Source organism: Cuculus canorus, chromosome 1 (genome assembly GCF_017976375.1).
Source record: "Cuculus canorus isolate bCucCan1 chromosome 1, bCucCan1.pri, whole genome shotgun sequence".
Classification (NCBI taxonomy): Eukaryota; Metazoa; Chordata; class Aves; order Cuculiformes; family Cuculidae; genus Cuculus; species Cuculus canorus.
In genome coordinates, this window is record NC_071401.1 from 148,814,551 (window position 1) to 148,835,373 (window position 20,823).

The 20,823-nt window shown below is 40.8% G+C and overlaps 1 protein-coding gene across 4 annotated transcripts in view; it reads right to left on the reverse strand.

Annotated features, from left to right (window-relative positions):
• Positions 1–20,823, reverse strand: part of TBXAS1 (thromboxane A synthase 1) — a 243,142-nt gene that overhangs the window by 197,268 nt on the left and 25,051 nt on the right. Inside the window, exons 1-2 of one of the 4 annotated variants that reach the window (XM_054086766.1) lie at positions 18,020–18,228; positions 14,435–14,555 (exon numbers count right to left, since the gene is read on the reverse strand). The exons of 2 other annotated variants lie outside the window; for them this stretch is intronic. In XM_054086766.1, the coding sequence (XP_053942741.1) occupies positions 14,435–14,555; positions 18,020–18,065 (167 nt within the window). In that variant the 5' untranslated portion in view covers positions 18,066–18,228. Of the gene's footprint in view, positions 1–14,434; positions 14,556–18,019; positions 18,229–20,823 lie in introns of those variants that run through there. One more of the 4 variants, XM_054086785.1, reaches the window with a different exon arrangement.

Consider the following 20,823-nt stretch of genomic DNA (forward strand, 5'->3'; position numbering starts at 1 on the left):
GAGCTTCCGTGGCCTGCACTAATGACAGAAATTGAAGCTCATTAATCAAGCCTGCTGTGATCAATAAATATAGAGAAAACATGAGGACAGTGAAAGTTATTGTGTGATTTGATTGAAAAACAGATGCTATCAGAGAAATATAAATGTGGAAATGAAGGAAGGATGCAGTCAAGAAATATCATTGTGCACATCTCAGTACACCTAAGCAGACTTTAACGTAGTTGAACCTCACATTTGCAAAAATCCGGAACTACTCAAACATGAAACTCAGCATATAAACCAGGGTTAACTTAACCCAAGCACGAAAAGGCCGGCTAAATCTACACCAGCCAGATCTCATCCATCTCTTTCTTGTATTCTGGGTATCAGAAAGATTGAAGTGTTAATAGCTGTCTTATTGAATCGTTACTTTACAGGCTTTAAAATCTGCATAAAAATAGATTTCAAAAAATCTTTTATTCAAATCAAGCACATTTGACTGCAACTACATCAAACAGAGTCCCAGTTTTATCAGAGATATGCTGCTTCATGTCAGTTAGTTGACACAACCACGCGTCTGCCTCTGTGCTAAATACATGTGCATGCAGGGAGGAGGGAGAGAGAAAGGAGGAGAGCACAGCCCGTACGCAAACATGCTGTTATCTATTTTTTTCCAGTTGGAAAAAACTATTAGCAGAGCTGAATCAATCTATTTAAAAGAGCTAGAGACTCATTCAACCACCCCATTTCAACAAGCTCTTTATCCTGGACCTTATCCCAAATGTGCTGAAGACCATGGGAGTTCCTCAGCTGACCTCAGTGGGTTTTGGATCAGACCCACTCTGCAAGTAATCTCATTTGATATAGTTGTGTTAATTGGCGTTACTGCTGGAATAAAAAGTATTGCAGAACATGAGAAGTGCTGACAAAACCTGACTCTGGGAAAGCAGCAGCAAAGCTTGAGGATAAAGGCAATAAAGGATTTTGCCCTTGCTGTATGGGCTTGAGTGTGACAGAGGGTGAAGCACATAAATAACACTACAACAACACTGATCTTGTTCCCAACGTCCTCTCCTTTGTAAATGCTTTAGCTAGATGTAGAAATTGGTAACACTGACACTCCAGGCTCACTGCTGTCCTGGTTGAGCTGAAGTAGAATCAGTTCTCTAACTTTTCAGCTGAGCCTCATTGAAGTAACTTCATTTTCTGAAAATTAACTGCATGTTTTTGGACAGTGTCTGTCTCTAGAAGTGATAACACCTAAAATTTATGACTATCACCAAAACAATGGGGCATTGGTATGCAGAAAGGCCAATGTTTACATCTGTTTCTACGGAGATGAAGGTCATCTTCAAGGTGATGGAATGCCATAAGTGAAAGAGGCGAAAAAGGATCACACCTGCAGGGAGGAGCAGACATGACCCAATGCTGACCGACAGAGAATTCTATTCCATACATATCATACTTGGTATAAAGCTAAAGGATCACAGAGGTCAAGCTCTCTTCTTTGATGGCCAATGTCTAATATGTACCTCATCTGTCTTTTTGCCCAGGATCCTAGATCTGTGTGTTACTGAATCCAGTTCCTGGGTCCAGCTCCCATCTGCTGCTGAGTCCAACCCTGTGCCTGCTCTGCAGCATCAGTGGTGATGTAGTCATCAACAGGGGGTGGGGGCAATTTTGTATATATTTTATTATTTTATTAATAGTATTTTCATTATTATTATTAGTTGTTTCATTAAAGCTGTTTTAGTTTTAGCTTCCAACCCACAAGTCTCTTCCATTCATTTCCCTTTCCTAGGGAAGAGGCAGATTGGGTTCACAACTGCTCACATTTAGCTGCCGATCAAGCAAGCTGGATTGGACTAAACTGTAACAACTGCATGCTCAGCCACATTCCAAATCAATACGAAGAAGCCCTTTTAGCTCTGACCTTCTCTGATGGATGAACACCACTGCACAAGACTTTCAGAGCAGTAATGTCCACAGCACACCGTAGATTTGCATTAAGAAATGCATTGTCCAATTTGACATAGTGTATTTTATCAATTAATTTGCTACTTGTCTGTTTCTATAGGCTCCATAGAGCAGTGATCTCCAAACCTTTTTGGTTGTGCAACTCTAACAGTAAAACATTTATTTAAGCACCCACCCCCAGTATATGTGTATGTACTTATAAGTTAAATCCATGTACTACTGTACTAATAAATTATATATATTACAAGGCATATGTAAAAGTAGAAATTAAGAGAGGATGAAATAAAGAAGTAGTAACCTTTTTTTTTTAATTAATGGTACAAAAATATTTTTTTCCTGCACTCTGACGGATTTTCTCACACATCCCTTGGGGTGCACACACTTCACTTTGGTGCCATAGTGGACCACTCTACAAAAGTGCCATAGGGGATCCAGATATGTTTCCTTCACCATTGTCAATGATATTTCAAAGTCTTAACCATATGCATGCAGACCCTGGCCTGTTCTTCAGGCAAGAAGCCGGCCTGTGAGCACTGAGCAGCACAACATATGTTTGCTTTCTGTATCGTCTGGTTGTCGCTGTATCACACAAACTCCTCAGCACTGCTGCCTTCTGTGCAGTGTTTAGCTTTCATAAGGCTCTCCCTGACTTTTCAGTTGCAATCAGTGAATTATAAAGACCTTCTCCTTTAACACAATATTTATATTCTGCAAACAGAATTAAATATTTAAATCTTCTCATCTTTGTTTTTGTGGATTGAAACATCACATGACTCTTTCCTACATCTTTTACTTAGTATCTTTTTGTGTCTCCTTTCTATTCTACTGAAGACATCAGCCCTCCCATCTTTTCTTTTTTCCTGTTCTCATAGATATAAGTAAGCCACCTACCCCTCTAGACCTCTGCAAAAGTTTTCCCAAAACCTGGCCATCAAGCTGATATTTTTGGTTCCTTTATCTCTTTCCTAACAACATCTCTTACTGGCCTCCTAAAAGAAATTCCTCAAATAATGACTTCTGAGGTATGAAGACAAGGACATATGTTACTGAGCTTATTCACACAGGAGAGTCAAAATCACCTATTAAGGTAGAGCTTTAAAGCTTTATCAGTTTATGAAAAGGCTCAGGGGGTAAAACAGGTGCACACAATCACAGGGGACTGGGCTCAGTGTCTCGGGAGCCCCCTTTCCAGACTTAGCCTGTCACCCACCTTTGCCTTGCTTACTGTTGTTTATTGCAGGACAGCCCAATAAGCAGTGGAAAGCTGACAACATGCCTCCATTTATTTTTTGACAGGCCTACCCATTCCAGTATTTCACAAGCTATAAAAAAGCCATGTCAAACTTAGAGCACCACACCTATTATAGTTTCCAGTCAAAAGTGGGGCTTCCACAGTTGTCTTCACGCTGACTGCTTTCCCTTTTTAACATCCCCTTATTAACATCAATTGCAAACCAGACTGTAGACGTGAAATCCATCGCTTTGCAAAGAGTCAGCAGGTATCCTACTTCAACCCATCAAAACAGGGCTTACATTAAACTCTAAGTAGAGCTTAGGTCTTATATTAAGCCTTAATAGAAGGAGCACTGCACTTTTTCTGAGTTATATTTCATGCACACCATAACACCAGGAAAATATACTTCAGCACTTAGACACTGTGCAAATAGACATTACCAGAAAAAAAAGTCAACTGATAGGCTAAGGGCCGCTATATTAAGAAACACTTGAATGTTTTTTCAATGCTATTTCATTATAAGAAATTGATCGCTTTTTTGAGAAAATTGAGTGATGCAATCTGGTAACCTGTAATAAACACGTTATGTTCTCAAAAACAGAGCTTATCAAGTGGAAAACACCTTTAAAGCTTCTCACACTACATGAGATTTCAAATGCATGTCTTTGTTACTGACGTACCAATAGGAAAACAATCTTAGGAAAGACACAGAAAACCCCACTAAAACCAGAAGCCGGTGTTCAAGTATGAACTTTCTTAATAGGATTTTACAGCAACATAGTTCCACAAACTTCAATGGAAAAAAATAACGTAATTTATGTTTAAGGAAAAACAAAACCATAACTGCTTCTTGAGAAACTCTACAACCTTTATACTACCCACCTAACTTGCTGTCCTGACTAGTGTTTCCTCTTCTGCTGAGGGTTTAACCCAAAAGTGTGACTGGCCTGAGCCTGGGATAGGAAGGGAGGTATCACAGGACTGACAAAGAAAATGCAACAACATTTCTCAAAATTACCAACAAAAACTTGTAATTATTTTATTAATTCAGTATAAAGAATATTAAACTTTAAGGTAAACCTGTGCAGGTGTGTGTGCATACCTCAAGGAACAGAAAGCTTCAATAAACTATCTTCCCTGTGTATATGATCCTCTACTTACATCCCAAAAAAGAAAGAAGAAAACACAAATATTACTGTCCTTTTTGACTGTTGATGCACAAGTGTGACTGTGTGCACAGTCAGAAATTGTATTCCACTGCCCCTCTCTTGAGCACACACGGCAGCAGGAGGACAGTCTCTTCCCAGAAGGCACAGGATATCAGTAAGAGCTGACACCTTTTATGTGTACGTCCAGAGAAGCATGATCTATAAGCAAGAATCTGCGCACATATGAGAGTGAGTTGAGTGGCAGCTGGGGTGAGTGCTTGCCATCATCAATCAGTAGAAAGGACACAAAGAGGCCTCAACTCAAAAAAATCCCCTCACTCTACCTCCTGCTCCTTGTATTTTCTTCCATAAGCAGGCATTCAGTATTTCCTCCAGCTCCCTTTGTATGTATTCCTCATCTCTGTGCTGAGTGCTGCACAAGCCCATCAGATGAATAAGACCTTTATAAGCTCACAGGTGCTGTTGTGCATTGCTGTTCATGTAATAAATATGGCAGTAAGCCAGGAAAGCCAAATGATTATATATGCCTTTAACAGGCTTAGGAAGGATGGAAGGGTGTTGGGAGAAGGCTAAGGAGGGAGGGACAGAAGTTTAACAGTATAACATTGTTTTCATGGATGTTTTTGTTTTTAAAATACCCACACTGATATGTACATACAACAGAGAAAATGAAAACAAGGCAGGTTTCTGGATTTTTTCCGCATGTGATATGCTAGGTGAGAGTTGACACTAAGCATACAATGAGAGAAATGCACAAAAGGATTAATTGCACAGGCAACTGCAAACCAGAGCTCCCACAGCTGGATGAGAGTAAAGTCTAAATTGAGTTGTAGCAAAAATATGTTAAATCAATATTACCCACAGACAGCAGAAGCAAATCCTTATTTGGAGACAGTTTAAACAACCCTCCCCCCTCTTTCCCTCCATCCCATCCCATATCCCCCCATACATATGCTTTTTCTGAAAGGTCTCAGTACTGCGAGGTATGGCTGGAAGCATACCACCAGATCTCACAAAGGCACAGGTGAAGCAGGATTCATGCTGATTTGGCAGTCACACCATAGTACTGAAGGTCTGACACTGCTATGCCAGAGCTGTGAGAGCTCACAAGTGCATGGGAATGGTACAAAGGACACCTTGGAGGGTCTGTAGCACCTGCACTGGGCACTCTCACAGGTGAGGAAATACAAAGCGTACCAGCAAATCTCAAGTAACAGCCTTCCCCTTTTCCCATCATGGTTCCAGACCAGCTATTTTGGATACCTATCCCAGTCTGCACAGGCAAAAAACTGTGTTACTCATTCAGCATGGTAAAACAAGCTAAGGGGAGCAGCAGCAGACAGGCAGGCAATGAAATGTGAGATGAACGTATGTTTTCTCTAACAGTACAGAATAAAAGCAGACATCTAACACTGCAGAGTTGTCTTTTCGAAAACAGCCCTGGATGGGCATGAAGTTGAGATGAACACTGCATATTCTTCTTTGCAGCCAAAGTCATTTTTGTAGGAGACCACATGTGCATCAAACTCACTGGGAACTCAGCTCAGTCCATACAATGCCAGGCAGGAAAGGCACACACAAGTCAAGTCAGCTTTCAGACAGTGACAAGGCATTCATTGCTACCACAATTTTCTCTCCTTGTTCTGTAATCACTGTGTGCAGAACAGTTGAAATAAGATTCCTGGAATTTATTATAGATGCTTTGCCTTGTTATCAATACACAGGAAACACTGCAGCTCCACTGGGGAGGAGAGATAGTTTCATTGTACTCATTTTTCACACAAGCACAATAGAATGCATAAAAGCTAGCACACTTCCAGGAAAGCCCGAAATTTCAAGTCCACTCTTAGCCCTGATGTGGACTTCTGCACCAGTGGCAAATCATTAATCTGTATTCAAGCTCTCCCACCTTTAGATGGGAAAAACAACACTCTTGCAAGTATTCCAAGTTTGTTTATGGAACAGTTGAAGTTTTAAAGCTAAAGTTTCTGCAGAAACCAGTATAAGAAGTACAACTCGGTGCTAAAGTTGTGTTAGACTAACTCCTCTTCCATAAAGAACAGCCACTTCTCTCTTCTTTCTCAATGACCACAATTTCAAATCTAAACACTGCTCAGTAGTCAATTTAGTTTTTGGGATCAATAACTCGGAACTGTGGATCAAACTGGTCAAGACTCTTCTATGCTTCCTCCATGGATACTCCTCTTAAGCACTTGGCATTTGTCATAAGTATTCATTTATCAAGTGTTATTTAAATGTATTCTTCTGGTTGGGCAAGACAGATCGCAAAACAGAATGAAATCTGGGCAAAGCCTATACAAAATTTATTCTGGATAGAACAGTGCACTTGAATTTGGACCTGTTACAAGGTGGTTTGTTTCTCATGGTGGGTTTTTTCTGGAAGGGGAGAAAGGGTAGGCAGAGAAGAAGATTAATAAAGGTATTTATAAATATACAGGGTTGACAATAGCTAAATTCAGGACGATACTGCAACCAGCAAGACCAGATGACACACATCTGAGCTAATGGACGGAGCTTTTCACGTTGCATTAGTGCTTCAGCTTCTAAAGCAAAGACTTGCCTGGTTTAGATTAGCTTCACTGGCAAAATAGAAGTTAAGTGGGAATCTAATTTACTTTTTGGGAAACAGAATTAACTTCAGCACACCTCTCCTCATTTGTCAATCTTACTAACAAGCGGTATCCCCCGTCCACCCCATCAGTTTCCTTCCAAGCTGTGTTTCTAGGAAGGCTTCACTGAGGAATTTGGAGGGTACAGACGAATTGCTTCCATGTTTATTCTTTTATTAAGAATTTGTTTCAGTGAGCAACTCTATCAAAACACAGTCTGATTTATGTTTACCTTGTGGCAGGGAAGACAAATGCACTAAACTTTCCACAGTACCAGATGATGTCATACTTGTAAAAGAATGTTTTTTAAGGATTCTTTTTTAAGGGACAAGATTTTGCTCTTAACAGCAAGCTGCAACCCAGAACCCATGTCAGTCCAAGTGACTCAATACATTACAATCTAGTGACAAATTATTAATGTAAAGCTCTTCATTTCAAGCATCACCTTTATGGTTTACATATTTCTTGGGGGCAAGTCAGTCACTTCCTCCAGGGTATTGACACAGGAGGACTGAGGTGGCGATCACACTTCATTAACAGGTGGGATAGAAAGAGAATGCAAGGACTTTTCATTTACCTTTGTGTGAGCACCAAGCAGAGGCTTCTGCACTTTCCTTGCAGCAGAGGAGAAACAGACAATGAGAGGAACCTGTACAAGGCTGGTGGATCTAATTTTCACTGGGGGGGCCCAGAGATACTTTGGTGAAAAGAGCCTTGTAGCTGGTAGGCTGACAGTGAAAGACTGCAATGGAAAATCTAGATCAGCTCCACTGACTGAGGGAATGAATTCTTTCCTCCACCCCTCAGCACTACATGCAGAGATAAAGGTTTGCCCCTTGATGCTTTGCAGAAGTCTGACTTTCGAGTCAAAACAGTACTGTGTCATCTGGCTGTCTGGACTACATTGTACATGTGGCATCTGCTTCATCTTCTCAGACTGAAGAAATGCTGGAGATAAAGTACGTACAAATAAAAATAGTTTAAAGAAGAATGCTGGTGATAACACCCATTCGTACCTTGTTGCTTCATGCTTCCAAGCACTCTTAAAGAGCCTCACGAGGAAATAGGCAGCACTTGCTGCTTACAAAAATAACTGACACTCCAAATTTCCTCCTCCCTAACGCTGTTAGGGGGGATCTTGGCATATAAACAGGATGCACATGTCCAAGAGGCCTTTTAATCAGTAACAGACCCTGATCCCAAGGACACTAATAGCCTCATGCTCCCTTTGTAGACCACAGACTGAAGAAAAGGGTCAAACTGGACAAATCGACCATCATGATTATCTGTAGCCAAGATGACTGTAAAGTCTCAAGGCTAGGATTTCAGATGGGAAAATGAGAAGTACATGAACCCCAAAACCTCAAACAGAGTGAAGGAGAATACAGCTGTGTAGAGACACATGAAAACTGAAAAGAGGTGCAGTCAGACCCACCTGTCAAGAAAAATCAAGAGCTGTGTTGCAAAATAATGCCTTGCCTGTATAGCATTCAACACCATGAAGCAACAGAAAGGGGAAAAAACAAACCAGCCAGCTACCCCAGTGGAGAAAAATATTGAATTGTTCTTTTTAGTCTCCAAACACCAAAAGAGCTCAGTTAGGTTGACAGCAATAAAAAATAAATCTATGAGAGAGAGAGAGAGAATCATATGAACCCCTCTGATGACGTGCTTTTCTAAAAATAATCATGGGCACTTATTTTGCCCCGAACCAACAAGCTGAATAAGATTGCGTTACAGCTGCACAGTCACATTGCAAGATAATACGGGATGCAAGCCAGATTCTCACCTCACGTAAATCAGCACAGCACCACTGGAGTCACTGCAGTTATTTTGAACAGCCCCAGTGGACAATCTAGCCACACATTTTTGTGTGATATACACAGCTCACAAGCAGCGTGACCAGCTTTTATTAAAGTTCATCTTTTTTCCAATCGTGAGTGTCTTACACGCTTCATTATTCAAATTTTATATAAATAAAAATTAAGATCTCAAGGTATCCTGAGGACCAAAAACATTTTAAAGGAAAGCAGTTAGAAGTAAGACGATGGGCATTTAAAGTTGGGGTTTGCTTGTTTATTTCCTGCTTGTACTATTTAACAGGTCAGGAGAGCTAGTGGTTTAAGAGGAAGGTTACAAAGAGGTCCACTGAAACTGTCCTCTCTCTTTCTTCCAGGCTAGATCAGAGGGAATCTGATTAGGATTTCTTTCCTGTTGTAATATAGGTCAAAATATTAAAAAGCCTGAGAATGAACAGCCTCTTGCTTATAGTCTTTGGGCTCAGACATATGACAAGACTGGGCAGAAAAGGTTAAGTTCAAAGTAGCTTGGACCTCTAGGGGCACTTTGAAGTACTTTAGCATAATCTAAATTCATAAGGACCCCTTTAATGTCTGAGTAAACTAACAAACGCTTTTGGAACAGCCTAGCATCCCCTAAGGAAAAAAGCTGTGCAGTAATAATCACTGAATTACTCAAATAGTCTAAAAAAATAGTCTGATAAAAAAATCCTATTAGAGTTGCTCCATTCTTTTTGGTAAAGGTAATTGCATTTTTTGCTTTCTAAAAACAGCAGCCACCATCTTCCCCCCAAAGAGACTTAGTCTTCAAAGAAGAGTGTCATTCCTGATAACTGGTGACAGGCAATTGCCAGGAAGTTAACCATTGACTGTATTCCTGCCACCAGATGCAGATGATGACATGCCATCCTGGTCCAGCTACTGGAGAACTACAAAGAATTAAAATTCCTCAAGCAGAGTGCACAACCAACACACTGCATCCTGGCAATGGACAAAAATGTACTTGAAAAGGAGTTGGATAAGCACCTCCCTTGAAAGACGAGCTCCTTCAGAGCTCCACTGCTGTGTGCTTTGTGCTTATACATGGATGTTTCTTGAGGGAAGTCTATTGTATCTCCAGAAGAGAAACAACAGAATATTTCTATGACCAAATGACACTACAATTTGGAATGATGCTTCCCCCTCAAAACAAATTCCTCTTGTATTGTCAGTAGTTACTCACAGTTTCTCAAAATAAGTAGGGCAACTTCCCACTGACTTGGAATTGCATTTCTTGAAAAAAGACATTACTTTGTGTAAGGACAAGAAATCAGGGTATGTTATGCTACGACAGGAACATTATCCTACATCCTTAATTTTGTGTCATTTTAGAAGGGATCTACTGACCTACCAATGTATGGTCAGGAAGGAGAATGTCCTCTATTAATAATTATGTTGAAAACATAGAGAGGTTTGGTTTTTTTTCCATTTTCTAGAGCAGTGTTAATTCATTTAGGACAAGGCAAAGAAGTTACACATCGCAGGCTGTTTCTGGGAGATCATTTTCTTATTGCCTCTCTTTTGCTTAATCCAGTATTTACCCAAATTGGATGGATGTCAGTACTGCAGGCAAAGCCTTCCTCCAGAACACACAACAGCTATTAACTGATAATGAATACATCATACTAGCAGTCTTCTGATTTAGACCGTACAATCTGCAGAGCAGGAAGGTTTCTCTGTTTTGTGCCTTGCATGATCAGACACGGGGGGCCAAGAGGATCCTGATTACTTCCAGGAGGAGCTTGAGCTAGTCTTGTCAGCAGGGGCTCTCACCTGACCACCTGACACTCAGGACCATGAAGAGGAAGAAAGTACAACAAACAGCCAGCATGTGACTAGATCATTGTGAAGTGGTAACTAGAGGATGAAAGCAATACACTGATGGGGTGGAGCCCAGTAGTGGTGCAGGAAGCATACATTATGGAGCAGAGCCCTGAGGAGTGAGCGAAATGGAGACGCAGCAGTTTTGCTACTCTTCTCCCTAGGTAACGTCAATGCTTCCACTCCTTCAGCTGCAGGCAAAAGCAAAAGGGGTTGGTAACAATGGCCTGGATCAGGTTCCTATTTAAAGTGGCCTCTAGAGAAGTACTGGTGTTTAATGTCAATGACCAAAGCAGCTGTGGAACTAATTGCAACATTTTGCCCATCATTTTATCAAGTACAGTAAAGAGACTGTATCCATGTGCCATTAATAAAAAGCAAAAAGAGTCAACAATTAATACTCAAGGAAGTTAATAGCTGGGGTAGAGGTTCTTATTAATTTTGCTGGAGATAGGCTCCTGGTAAATTCAAGGGATGGCTTGTAACTAATTAAATTATCTCAAGAAGAGGGATCTCTCATTTAGCCAGAGACAGTAGCTAAATCAGCAGAAGGACTTCTAAGTGTGCCAGGCTTGCATGCTCGTACAGTAGCACTTACCTGCAGTGAATGAACTCGTCAAAGCAGTGAGCACAAACTGCCAGATGTCCCATCCATCCTATGGCCTAGTGTGGAGCAGCAATGTCATATTCACAATAGTCGTGCAATTCACACACAGTATCAGTGCTGGAATTATGCCCAGATTCTGCCCTGGTCATTCACAGACAGAACCCAAGTCCTTGACTATAAACACTCCTACACGCAGTTATGCAAGTGGCTAAATAATTCAGGTTTTCTTCCAAGATATGGCATAATATTGAGCTATGTAAGAACACAATTCTGTTCTGGCAGAGTCTGGCGTCTCTGTACATCAGCCCTTCTCTCCAGCACAGCTAGAGAGAATGGAGAAGAGCAAAGCTTACAGAAAAGCTTACAGAAATGGGACCTCTCATGGCAGCATCCTCTCCCTCCTGAGCACCCCACTCTCCTAACCAGCTCCCATCAAGTGTTTTGTCCCTTGCCTTAACGCCAGGACCCCAAGAAGACAGAAGCTGTACAGACAGCCTGCTAAGCTCCACCGCTGGTAGTGTTATGCCAGTAAGATTGTAGCATTTTTGAACTCCATAGAGAGTTTGAGCAGGAACATGCCCCTGTAGCCAGGCACAGCTGTACAGAGGGCAAAACCACAGCCCAGAGCAAGAGGATCACTGTGGGAGAGCAAACTCTAATCCCACAGTCTCCATCACAACCCATCTAATCCATTTCAATATCACATACATACTTCACAGGGTTCTCATAAGGACTGGATAGCTGAAATGTAGAGAAGGTTTTAAATTGAAGTGTTTTCATCTTTGGTAAAGCAGAAAATACTACCAGCATTCCCCGCAGTTACCTAACACCCTGTACTGAAACAGCTTTTTCTCAGTGATTTGTTCTTGCACCTCAATATTGACTGACTTTCTTCCTCCATCCTCCCAATTCTCCCTTGACTACACAATCTTTGAAATCCATTTCCTTGATTTGTATTGGGCCACAATACCATGCATTGCCTGCAGAGGTACCTCACTTCATGAAAGCTCCCATTGACACCAGTGAGAAGTCATTCTCACCCTGAACTGCATCAGGTCTCAGCTCCAGTTTCCTGTGTTGTTGCAATTCAAGGTGCTCTCTGATTTAACACCTCACACGCCACATGTGAAAATGCTCTGGTCAGACTTTTCCTCCTATACATGTGTGTATGTTTTCAATTTGCATACAATCAACAAAGCAAGTAAAAGTGAATTGCTTATCAGTCTGCAAGACAACTTTCCAGATCCCTTCAAATTTTGCCATTTCAGAATTTTCTTTGAAAAGTACTCTGTTATCTACATGCATCATATCAGAAGAACAGTCAATAGCTTTTTGCAGGTTTAGTTATTTGATCCTTGTGGAGGATTTATAGCATTCTCTAGAGAATTGGAGCATACCTCTCATATGGGTGTAAGCATTCTTCCAGTATTTACAGCCAACTCACAGCTGCCCAATATTAAACACAAAAGTAAATTATCATTCACTATTGCATTATGTGAAAGGGCAGAATAGACTGAGCTATTTAAACCTCTGCATAATACTTTTAACCTAGAACAGAGAGAAAGTGCATGCTTTGAAAGCTGTTTTTCTTTGCAATGTTCAACTAGGTCTTCTGTTCTAGGTATTTCATATAGATAATCCTAAGCAGCAGAAATAATTCCTTCCACACTCATTCATTATACCAATTCTGATATAAATCTGCGTTAGATATAAAAGCTCAGACAGGTACAAATGCTCAGCTGATTCCTCAGACATCTACAATAAAAAAAATATATATATACTTGTCGCCTTGTTATGAATTTGGACCATGTTTGGCAGTTTTGTTTTGGTGTTGTACTATGTTCAGCAATTTGGTTTGGTGCTTGATGGGTGGTCACAACAAGACACAAACATAAGCACAAGAAGAAAAATGCCAGAGCATTTCAATTACTTAATTTTACCATAAAACATCTACACTCTCATGCAAAAAGAAAAAAAAAAACACCTTAATGTAATTCATTTTTCTGCAGCTAAGGGACATTTTATGGCAGGAAGGAAGACATTCCCAAAACTGCTTCTTCCAGACTTTTATGCACACTGCAAAAATCTGCAAGTGCCTGGACTGTTCTGCTCACCTTTTATGCATCCACTGTGCAAATGTTACATACAAAGTAGGAGAGACCGTGTTTTATAAAAACAGAAAAATCATATAAAGAAGGTGTTTCGATTCCTTACTTCAGTGCAGATGAAAGTTTGAAGTATTCTCTGTCTTCCTCAAAAGACAACTATCTCTCTACTAAACACAAAACACACTTTAAGGATCTGAACCTTATTGCCAACTGTACATATGAAAGAAACTATGAACTAAACTGGACTACTGTGTATTCAAGATTATTAGGCCAGGAACCACCTTTTCATCTTTTGTTCAGCATTCAGTACTGTGGGGTCAGGTTTCCATACCCACACCAGTCTGTGTGGAAGTGTATGTGTGTGGGGACAGAAATCATCACAGGATTATTTTCGCTTGACTTCACGGGGAGTTGTGATTCCTGTCTGGATGCACTTTGTATTTCTAATGCCTGTCCATATGCCTAATCATCTCTAAACTTCTCCAGTGCACACTTTTGAATCATGCTCAGGGACACACACAGTGGCACTCCAGGATGCCTTCCTATTTATTTTTTAAATCATCTATTCTTACGCCTTGGGGAAAGGAGACCAGTCAGCATGCCTGCAGAGACAGCACTGCAGGCTCCCAGCTCCTGCCGAGCCCTGCAGCAGCCTGGCTCTTTAGCCTGGCTCCAACTGATCTCTCACCATGCATCCTCTTTAAGCACTGCCTGCTACTCCTTAGTTCACAGAGACCCTCAAATGAAGAGTTAAAAGCTGTGCAGAAAAGTTGGAGAAAGCCTGCAAACCATTTTGATAAGCTTGTGTGCAAGTGGAAAGGCAAAAGCACACAACAGACAGGAGCCCACGTGCTCTGCCCTGGGCCAGACATAAATTCTCCATCCCAGTCCTATGCTCTAAGTGATTCTAGGTCACATCCATACATCACGAAACTTTACTATTGTGCTCACGGTGTTTAAACTTGAGGCAGGAAGCAGCTGGGCTCCGATGTATGATCTCATATGGTTCTGGGTAGATATTTCCATGGGAGCATGGTACAGCTTTCAGAAGGCTTAATTTCGGCTGCATACCTGTGTTTTCCTGGGGAAGGAAATACTATGTGGACTCTGGCACAGGCAGTGGAGAGTTGATGGGAGAGTATCTCCAGATGGAACCATTGCGTTGCAGAGATGTTGAAAACCAAACAGCTATCTAAAAGTGAGGAAAAATATAAACACTGACAAACAGTAAAACACTGGTTCCTCCCTGAACAGACCCATACCATGGGCAGTTTTACACGGAGGCAGAGCCCAAGGCAGACACACATCCTGCGCTGGAGGCTTTGCCCTGCCTGCTGAACACCAGTTCGACACGCTGTGTCGCACAGAGAAGTACAGGGGAAAGCAGACACGAAGAAACCAGCACCAAGCCTGGGATTGGGGCATCCATGCATGAGTCTCCTCACACAAAACCTGTAAGCCAGAGTGTCCTCTGCCATTGCACGCTGCACAAGTCATGGCAACCCATAGCCACCTGTCTGTTAGAAGAGACTTTGATCCAGAGCTAGTCCTTAGGCAAAGCTGCCAGCAATGAGGACAGCAGTAATTTCTACCTCCTCTTAACATATTTCTAGAAGATTGCAGAGATTAGGTCTTGCTTCCTGCCTTATTCAGGAGGATTTTTTTCCACTTCCCTCCTTCACTCCCAAGTTAGATGGGGAGTCTCTTTAAGTAGTATCTTGCAAACACTATGTGGTTGTCTGCTCGCTAGTTATACTGACAGAGTGCAAAACAGGTCTCTGAGTAACAGATAAGGTTGGGCAGGTGGGTGATACTCATTTTCATAATCCAACCCCAGAATAATTGAAGTAAATGTCGCAAAAAGTTACCCTAACACCTACAGGCAAACTAAGGTGATATCCAGTATGCAGCTGTGTTTTCACAGAGTTAGATCAAAGAGGCTGTAGAACAAGAAGGTCATGGTTTGGTTACAGTGTCTAAACAACTAAATCAGTGGGTACCACTGGGCCTGTCACTTGATCTCATTACCCTGACCTCACCAGCTCTGGAATTTAGTGACCTTGCCAGATCAATATTTCAGAAATTACTGAAGTTTTAGAGTATGCAGAGATTCTCTCAGCACTGGCTAAATAATTATATGAAAAGTTCAGGGAAGGAGAAAACTTGTCCCTCCTTTCCTGTTAACATGCATTTCTCAATTGCTCTGGAATACTGTGCACACCCAGGGGATGAACAGTGATTTTGCTTTGCATCATAGTATTTTTTTTCATTAAAGCATTCTGGAATCTTAAATGGTTTTTGGTTTGGTTTTTTTTTTTTTCCCTTGATTACATCAGATTGCTATTACAGCCTTTCTCACATCTTTTCAGCTCATATTTTCCAGGATCATGCAAAGACACATAGGAAGCTTTACTCCTCAACTTTTTTGTCATTTTTACCTCTGTAAACAGAAAGCCAAGCTCCTCAGCTGTCAACATTCAATCACGTGCATCGTACTTCCTTTTGCCAACTTTCATCATAGTATCATGCATGCAAGGAGGAGGAAGCAGGGCTCAATTCATAGCCAACATACTGATAGTGCTTTGTTTTCTATGCACCTGACACCTATTTGTCTAGTTCCAGCTCACCAAAAAGCCTACAATGGCCATATGAATTAAATTAACTTGAGTTTCAATCTCCAAGCTTTCGTTGTTTTTTTCTAATTTTGTTTTTCACAATAAAAATAGCACACTCTTAAAATCTTGGCTAAGGCTTTGTCCTTAAAGTTTTATTAGTTCTGTTCCGCTAGAATGAACCTGGCAACCAAATCTCACAGCTTTATCATGAATCCCTCATTATTTGTATTTTTCTGAAAGTATCGGTATTAAAGCATAAGGAAGTGGAGTTTAGGCATGGATAAAGGACTCCAACTAAAAGTTATTTCCAGGCTTGTGGTTGCTAGGTAAAACCGAAAGCAGTCTCAAAGTCCCGAAAGCTATGAGCAAGTCAAGACTTGTTTATGGCTTAAATAACAAAGTGAAAGACATCAGGGTTAGGGTTCCCGCAGCACCTGCTCCCCCCCCCCCAAAAAAAAAAGAAACCAAACCCCACAATATTTTGGAGTTTGAATACTGAATTTAAGCATTCAAAATCCTGCAGTTGTGCACTTGGCCCATGGTAATAGCATGCAACTGTAAAACCCTTTCCTAGCCACCCAGAAAGATTAATATCCGCCCTCAGCAGCCACACACTGGAAAACACCGTCCCTGAGAGATGAAGAGATGGTTGTCTCAGCAGAGAGATAGGTTCCCCAAAAAGTAAGGACTTGCACCAGCAGAAAGTCTCCTATGCTCCAAGAGACATATTTTCTGCCAGAACTGTGGAAGAGCTCCCCAGCACTTCCGTACCCAGCTTTCCCACACTGAACAGTAGGAATGATGATTATTTAGGACATTTGGCTGCTACTGGAGCATTGTGTGGAAGAGTAGTGACATTTCTACTGCAAAATAAGCTTCCCAAGCCTACCTACAATGCTGGGATATACAAGTCCTGAAACTGATTGAATGCTGGTAATCCTGCTGGGACTGCTACAGAGACTTGTCTTCTCCAAGTTAAAGTATATAAACTGAATTTATTCTGCTCTCTATTTCAGAGCTCACACTTCAATTTAGAGCAACTCCATACAGTTCAGCGGTGCTGCTCTTGCTTTATAGCAAGGTAATAAAGATCGCAATCAAGCCTTCTATGCTTCTAAGATATTTCTTACTTTGTTTTGTTACGAAAGGTACATTCCTCTCACAAAAGCATGCAGAGTTAGACAGCACATTGTCAGCGGGCCCTGACTTTAACTGGGGCATCTGAGCACCCTTACAGACTTAATATGAATAACAAAATATTGTTCATAGACAAAAACTGATTTAAAAGCATCCATTTAACTTGCATTTGGCAGTTAGAAGAATGCTGGTTGTTTGCTTGTTTTCAGACAGTGAGGTTAATAGCCCTTCAAAAACAACTCCAAAATCTGCTGTGGTGACAGACCATAAATAGTGAGGGCTGGGAGTTCCTTTTTAATTCTGTTTTGGTAGTCAACAGTAAGGGAAATGGAGGTTTCAGGGATTTATGTCCTCTTCCTCCTCTTGCATGCACATGCAAGTGTCACACTTAATATACTAAAACAAAGCCAGAGGTGTACCCACATTCATCTGTGGCACTGCTGAACATCATGTTCTGCCCAGAGATTCCTCACCCAAATCACAAATATCTAGTGGTTATTTAGTGGCATGGCAATCAGAATGTGTCAACTGGCTGGAGCAAAACAGCCAGTGGATACCATGGGGAAGGGATTTGGCCCCAGGAATTGTGACCTGGTTGCCCAGTAGGCAAGTGCTTTGGGCATGCTGGGGAGCTGTGTAAGAGGACAGGCAGGCATGATCAGGCTTGGCAAGATTAGGTCAAGTGAAACATCACATAAACATGATAGCACAAATCACATCACTGACAATCTCCATCAATTTATCACCAGCCTGAGCATTCAGAGTTTCACTGTCCTTGTGCAGAAACCCAGATGAACAAATAGGCACGACCCACTGAGATCTGACCCTGTGGCTCTAATGGTGCTGGTGTTACCTGCAGCCACTAAGTGAAATGTTTTTCCTAGATGAAGAGAATACAGCCTACCTTGGATCCTGCCCGGATCAGCAGTGCAGGCACTAGGTCCCTCCATCAGGGAGGAAAAAAACACCACAACCTTAGGGTTGACTTTGATGGGTTGAAGCTCATTGACTTGTTTCTGCAAATGGAAGGACTGAGCTTTGCACTTGAGCTGTTTAAAAATGCTCTCACTCAAGCACGGACTCCTAGTTCTCTCAAGTTAGTAGTGACCTGAAGTTTCTCTCGTTCAACAGTTTTAATAGCTTATACAAAAAAATCCCACCAACAAGCAATCATCTTCATCCACCATTTAGCACCTGGTTACACTTTAGCCCAGTTCCAAGCAGAAACTGCTAAAGCCCAAGGGTCAAGACAGAGCGTGGGGAAAGCTGTCACTGATTAATTGGTCTTTCATAGGTCTTTTACTATCCAGGCTCCAGAAATTCTGCAATACTCAGGAGCTGCTGTCTAGATTCAGTGTGACAAGACTCAGTGATGTGCTTTTGTCTATAAGTACACACACTTCATGCTTATTTGCTTTACTTAAAGTACAAATCATAAATAGTTGTATGTGACAAATTCCCCAGTATTGAACCTTCACGGCTGCCAAGCAGCATGCTGCAGAACAGAACAAGGACAGCTATAATTTTCTTTTCTTCATTTTGTTATTTGACCTTCAGTTTTTCAGTTGTCCTTGGATCAGTCTGGAACTAAATATAGTCCTTCCAGCATTATTTATATGTTTAACCCAAAGCTACCCACATGTATCAAGGGACTACCATAACACTGTTCTAAATTATTTTAACAGCTTATTTCAAATTGGAAAATGTGTTTTTTGAAAAACCATTGACAATTAATTATGATTCCACAAACTCCTACCAACTCTCTTGTGTTTTGTAACAATTTGCTCAAAGCCTACAAGACAAAGCCTCCAACTTGCTCAGAGAAAGCTCTTGAAACTGTCCAACCTTTGAAAATGCTGACTGATCTTTAAATTAACACATTGATAATGATTTTGGCCACCAGCTATTTACAAATGCAATGCAATTTACAAATAAAAAAGCATAGATGGATCAGCTGCATCCTTGGGGATCAACAGTCATCAGGGCTAAAATGTCCCTTAGTGAACTATATCTATAAAAACTATTTGGAATGGGAACCAAAATCCACCATATTCAACTGAAAGTCATTATTGTCTAACTACATACCGTAAATCTTCCTGAACTGAGCAATATATTTTTCAGTTAAAAGGTCTTTGCCAAGCAAGGAAAAGACAAAACCACTATTGTAATGATCTTCCATGAAATCTGCAGGCAGGACATTTTCCACCTCAGGTAGCGGTTCTGTGGTATGTTCACCCACTACAGAGCTAACCAAAATAACAAAAAGCTGGGTGGGTAGACAGATAGATGGGCACACATACACACACAGAATTTCTATCGCAAAAAGCAATTTTCCCTATATCATCACAATTCTGCAAAAAACATCAATTTTCTTTTATTTACATAACCAGTGTGAGCAACTTCAGAGAAGGATTTATGGTGCGGCTTGGGTTTCTGTGTGGGTTGCTCTTTTACTGTATCAATATTATGTTTAACAACACTTAGCAGCCAGAACAAGGTCTATGTGAGAGCTCAAAGGCAAGAATTACTTCTAACTGTTCTCAGGTAAGAAAGGAAGAAAGAAAACCAGCACTTTTATCACTGGTCCAAGCAATGCAAGCCAAATTCAGCCTATGAATTTAAACAGCTTGCACTAGCAAATCAGCTTAGAGAAGTTATTTAAGAGTTCAGGATTTCTTGGATAATGAATGAGATACGTTGTTCATGTAAACTTTACCAAAACACTTTTGAATTTTACAGTCAGCTCTATAACTCGACACAAAATAGTGTCACCCAGAAAAAAAAAGCTTTTGCCACCAACAACGGGTATGAAATTTCTGACTTTTAACCATCTCCATTTAAAGCCAAAATTTCAAAAGAACTGAGCACCTAAAATACTTTGCTTTAAAAAAAATAAAAAAGTCAGCTATATTTCAATATTAAAACACCTTTCGTTTCCTTAAAGCTCTGAATTTGAGCTCCATGATGCTACAAGTCAAGCATAATAAATAATAATAAATGCTCAGACATAAGCAAATCAGCTTGGGAAACACATTCACAAATATAAGTTTTCAAAAATTGATTCATGTGCGCTTGGTAGTCGGTGAAATTTCTACTGACCTTTTGTTGCTGCACTGTAAATTTCCAGGGCAATCACACAAAGTAAATGGAACTGACTTCTCAAGCAAGTTTGAGGCCCTGTTTTAATGATACAGTAAGTCCAGGTTCAGGGCAAGAAGTGTCTGACCAAAACCATCCCAGCCACACCACCCAAAGCATTGATCTAGTAGAAATAAGCTCTATGAATTCAAATTTGTTCACATGAAAAAGTGAACTTTAAACCAGATCAGCTACAGCCTATCTTCTCCCAGCAGCATAGCAGAAATTATATAAATTGTGTTGCACTCCAATTAATTAAATCAAAATTGTCTCATGTGCCCGTCCCAATCCAGATCAGATCTGCTTCAGATGCTTTAGAGAGCTGATGAGTGTGAATTTGCAGCCTGAGTGCTGCGATGACAGATACCGGAGTTGTGTGTAGAGACTGCAGTTTTTCAGAAACACGGAACAACATATCAACCACAGGATGAAGATATACAAGGCAAACCCAAGGTGGTGTCATAAAATACATTCAAGGTCAATAGCTAACGTCCCTATTATAAAAGTTCTATTGGTTTTACCTAAGGTTATTTCCTTAGCTGCCAGAAGTCATTTGGCTAGAGATGGGAT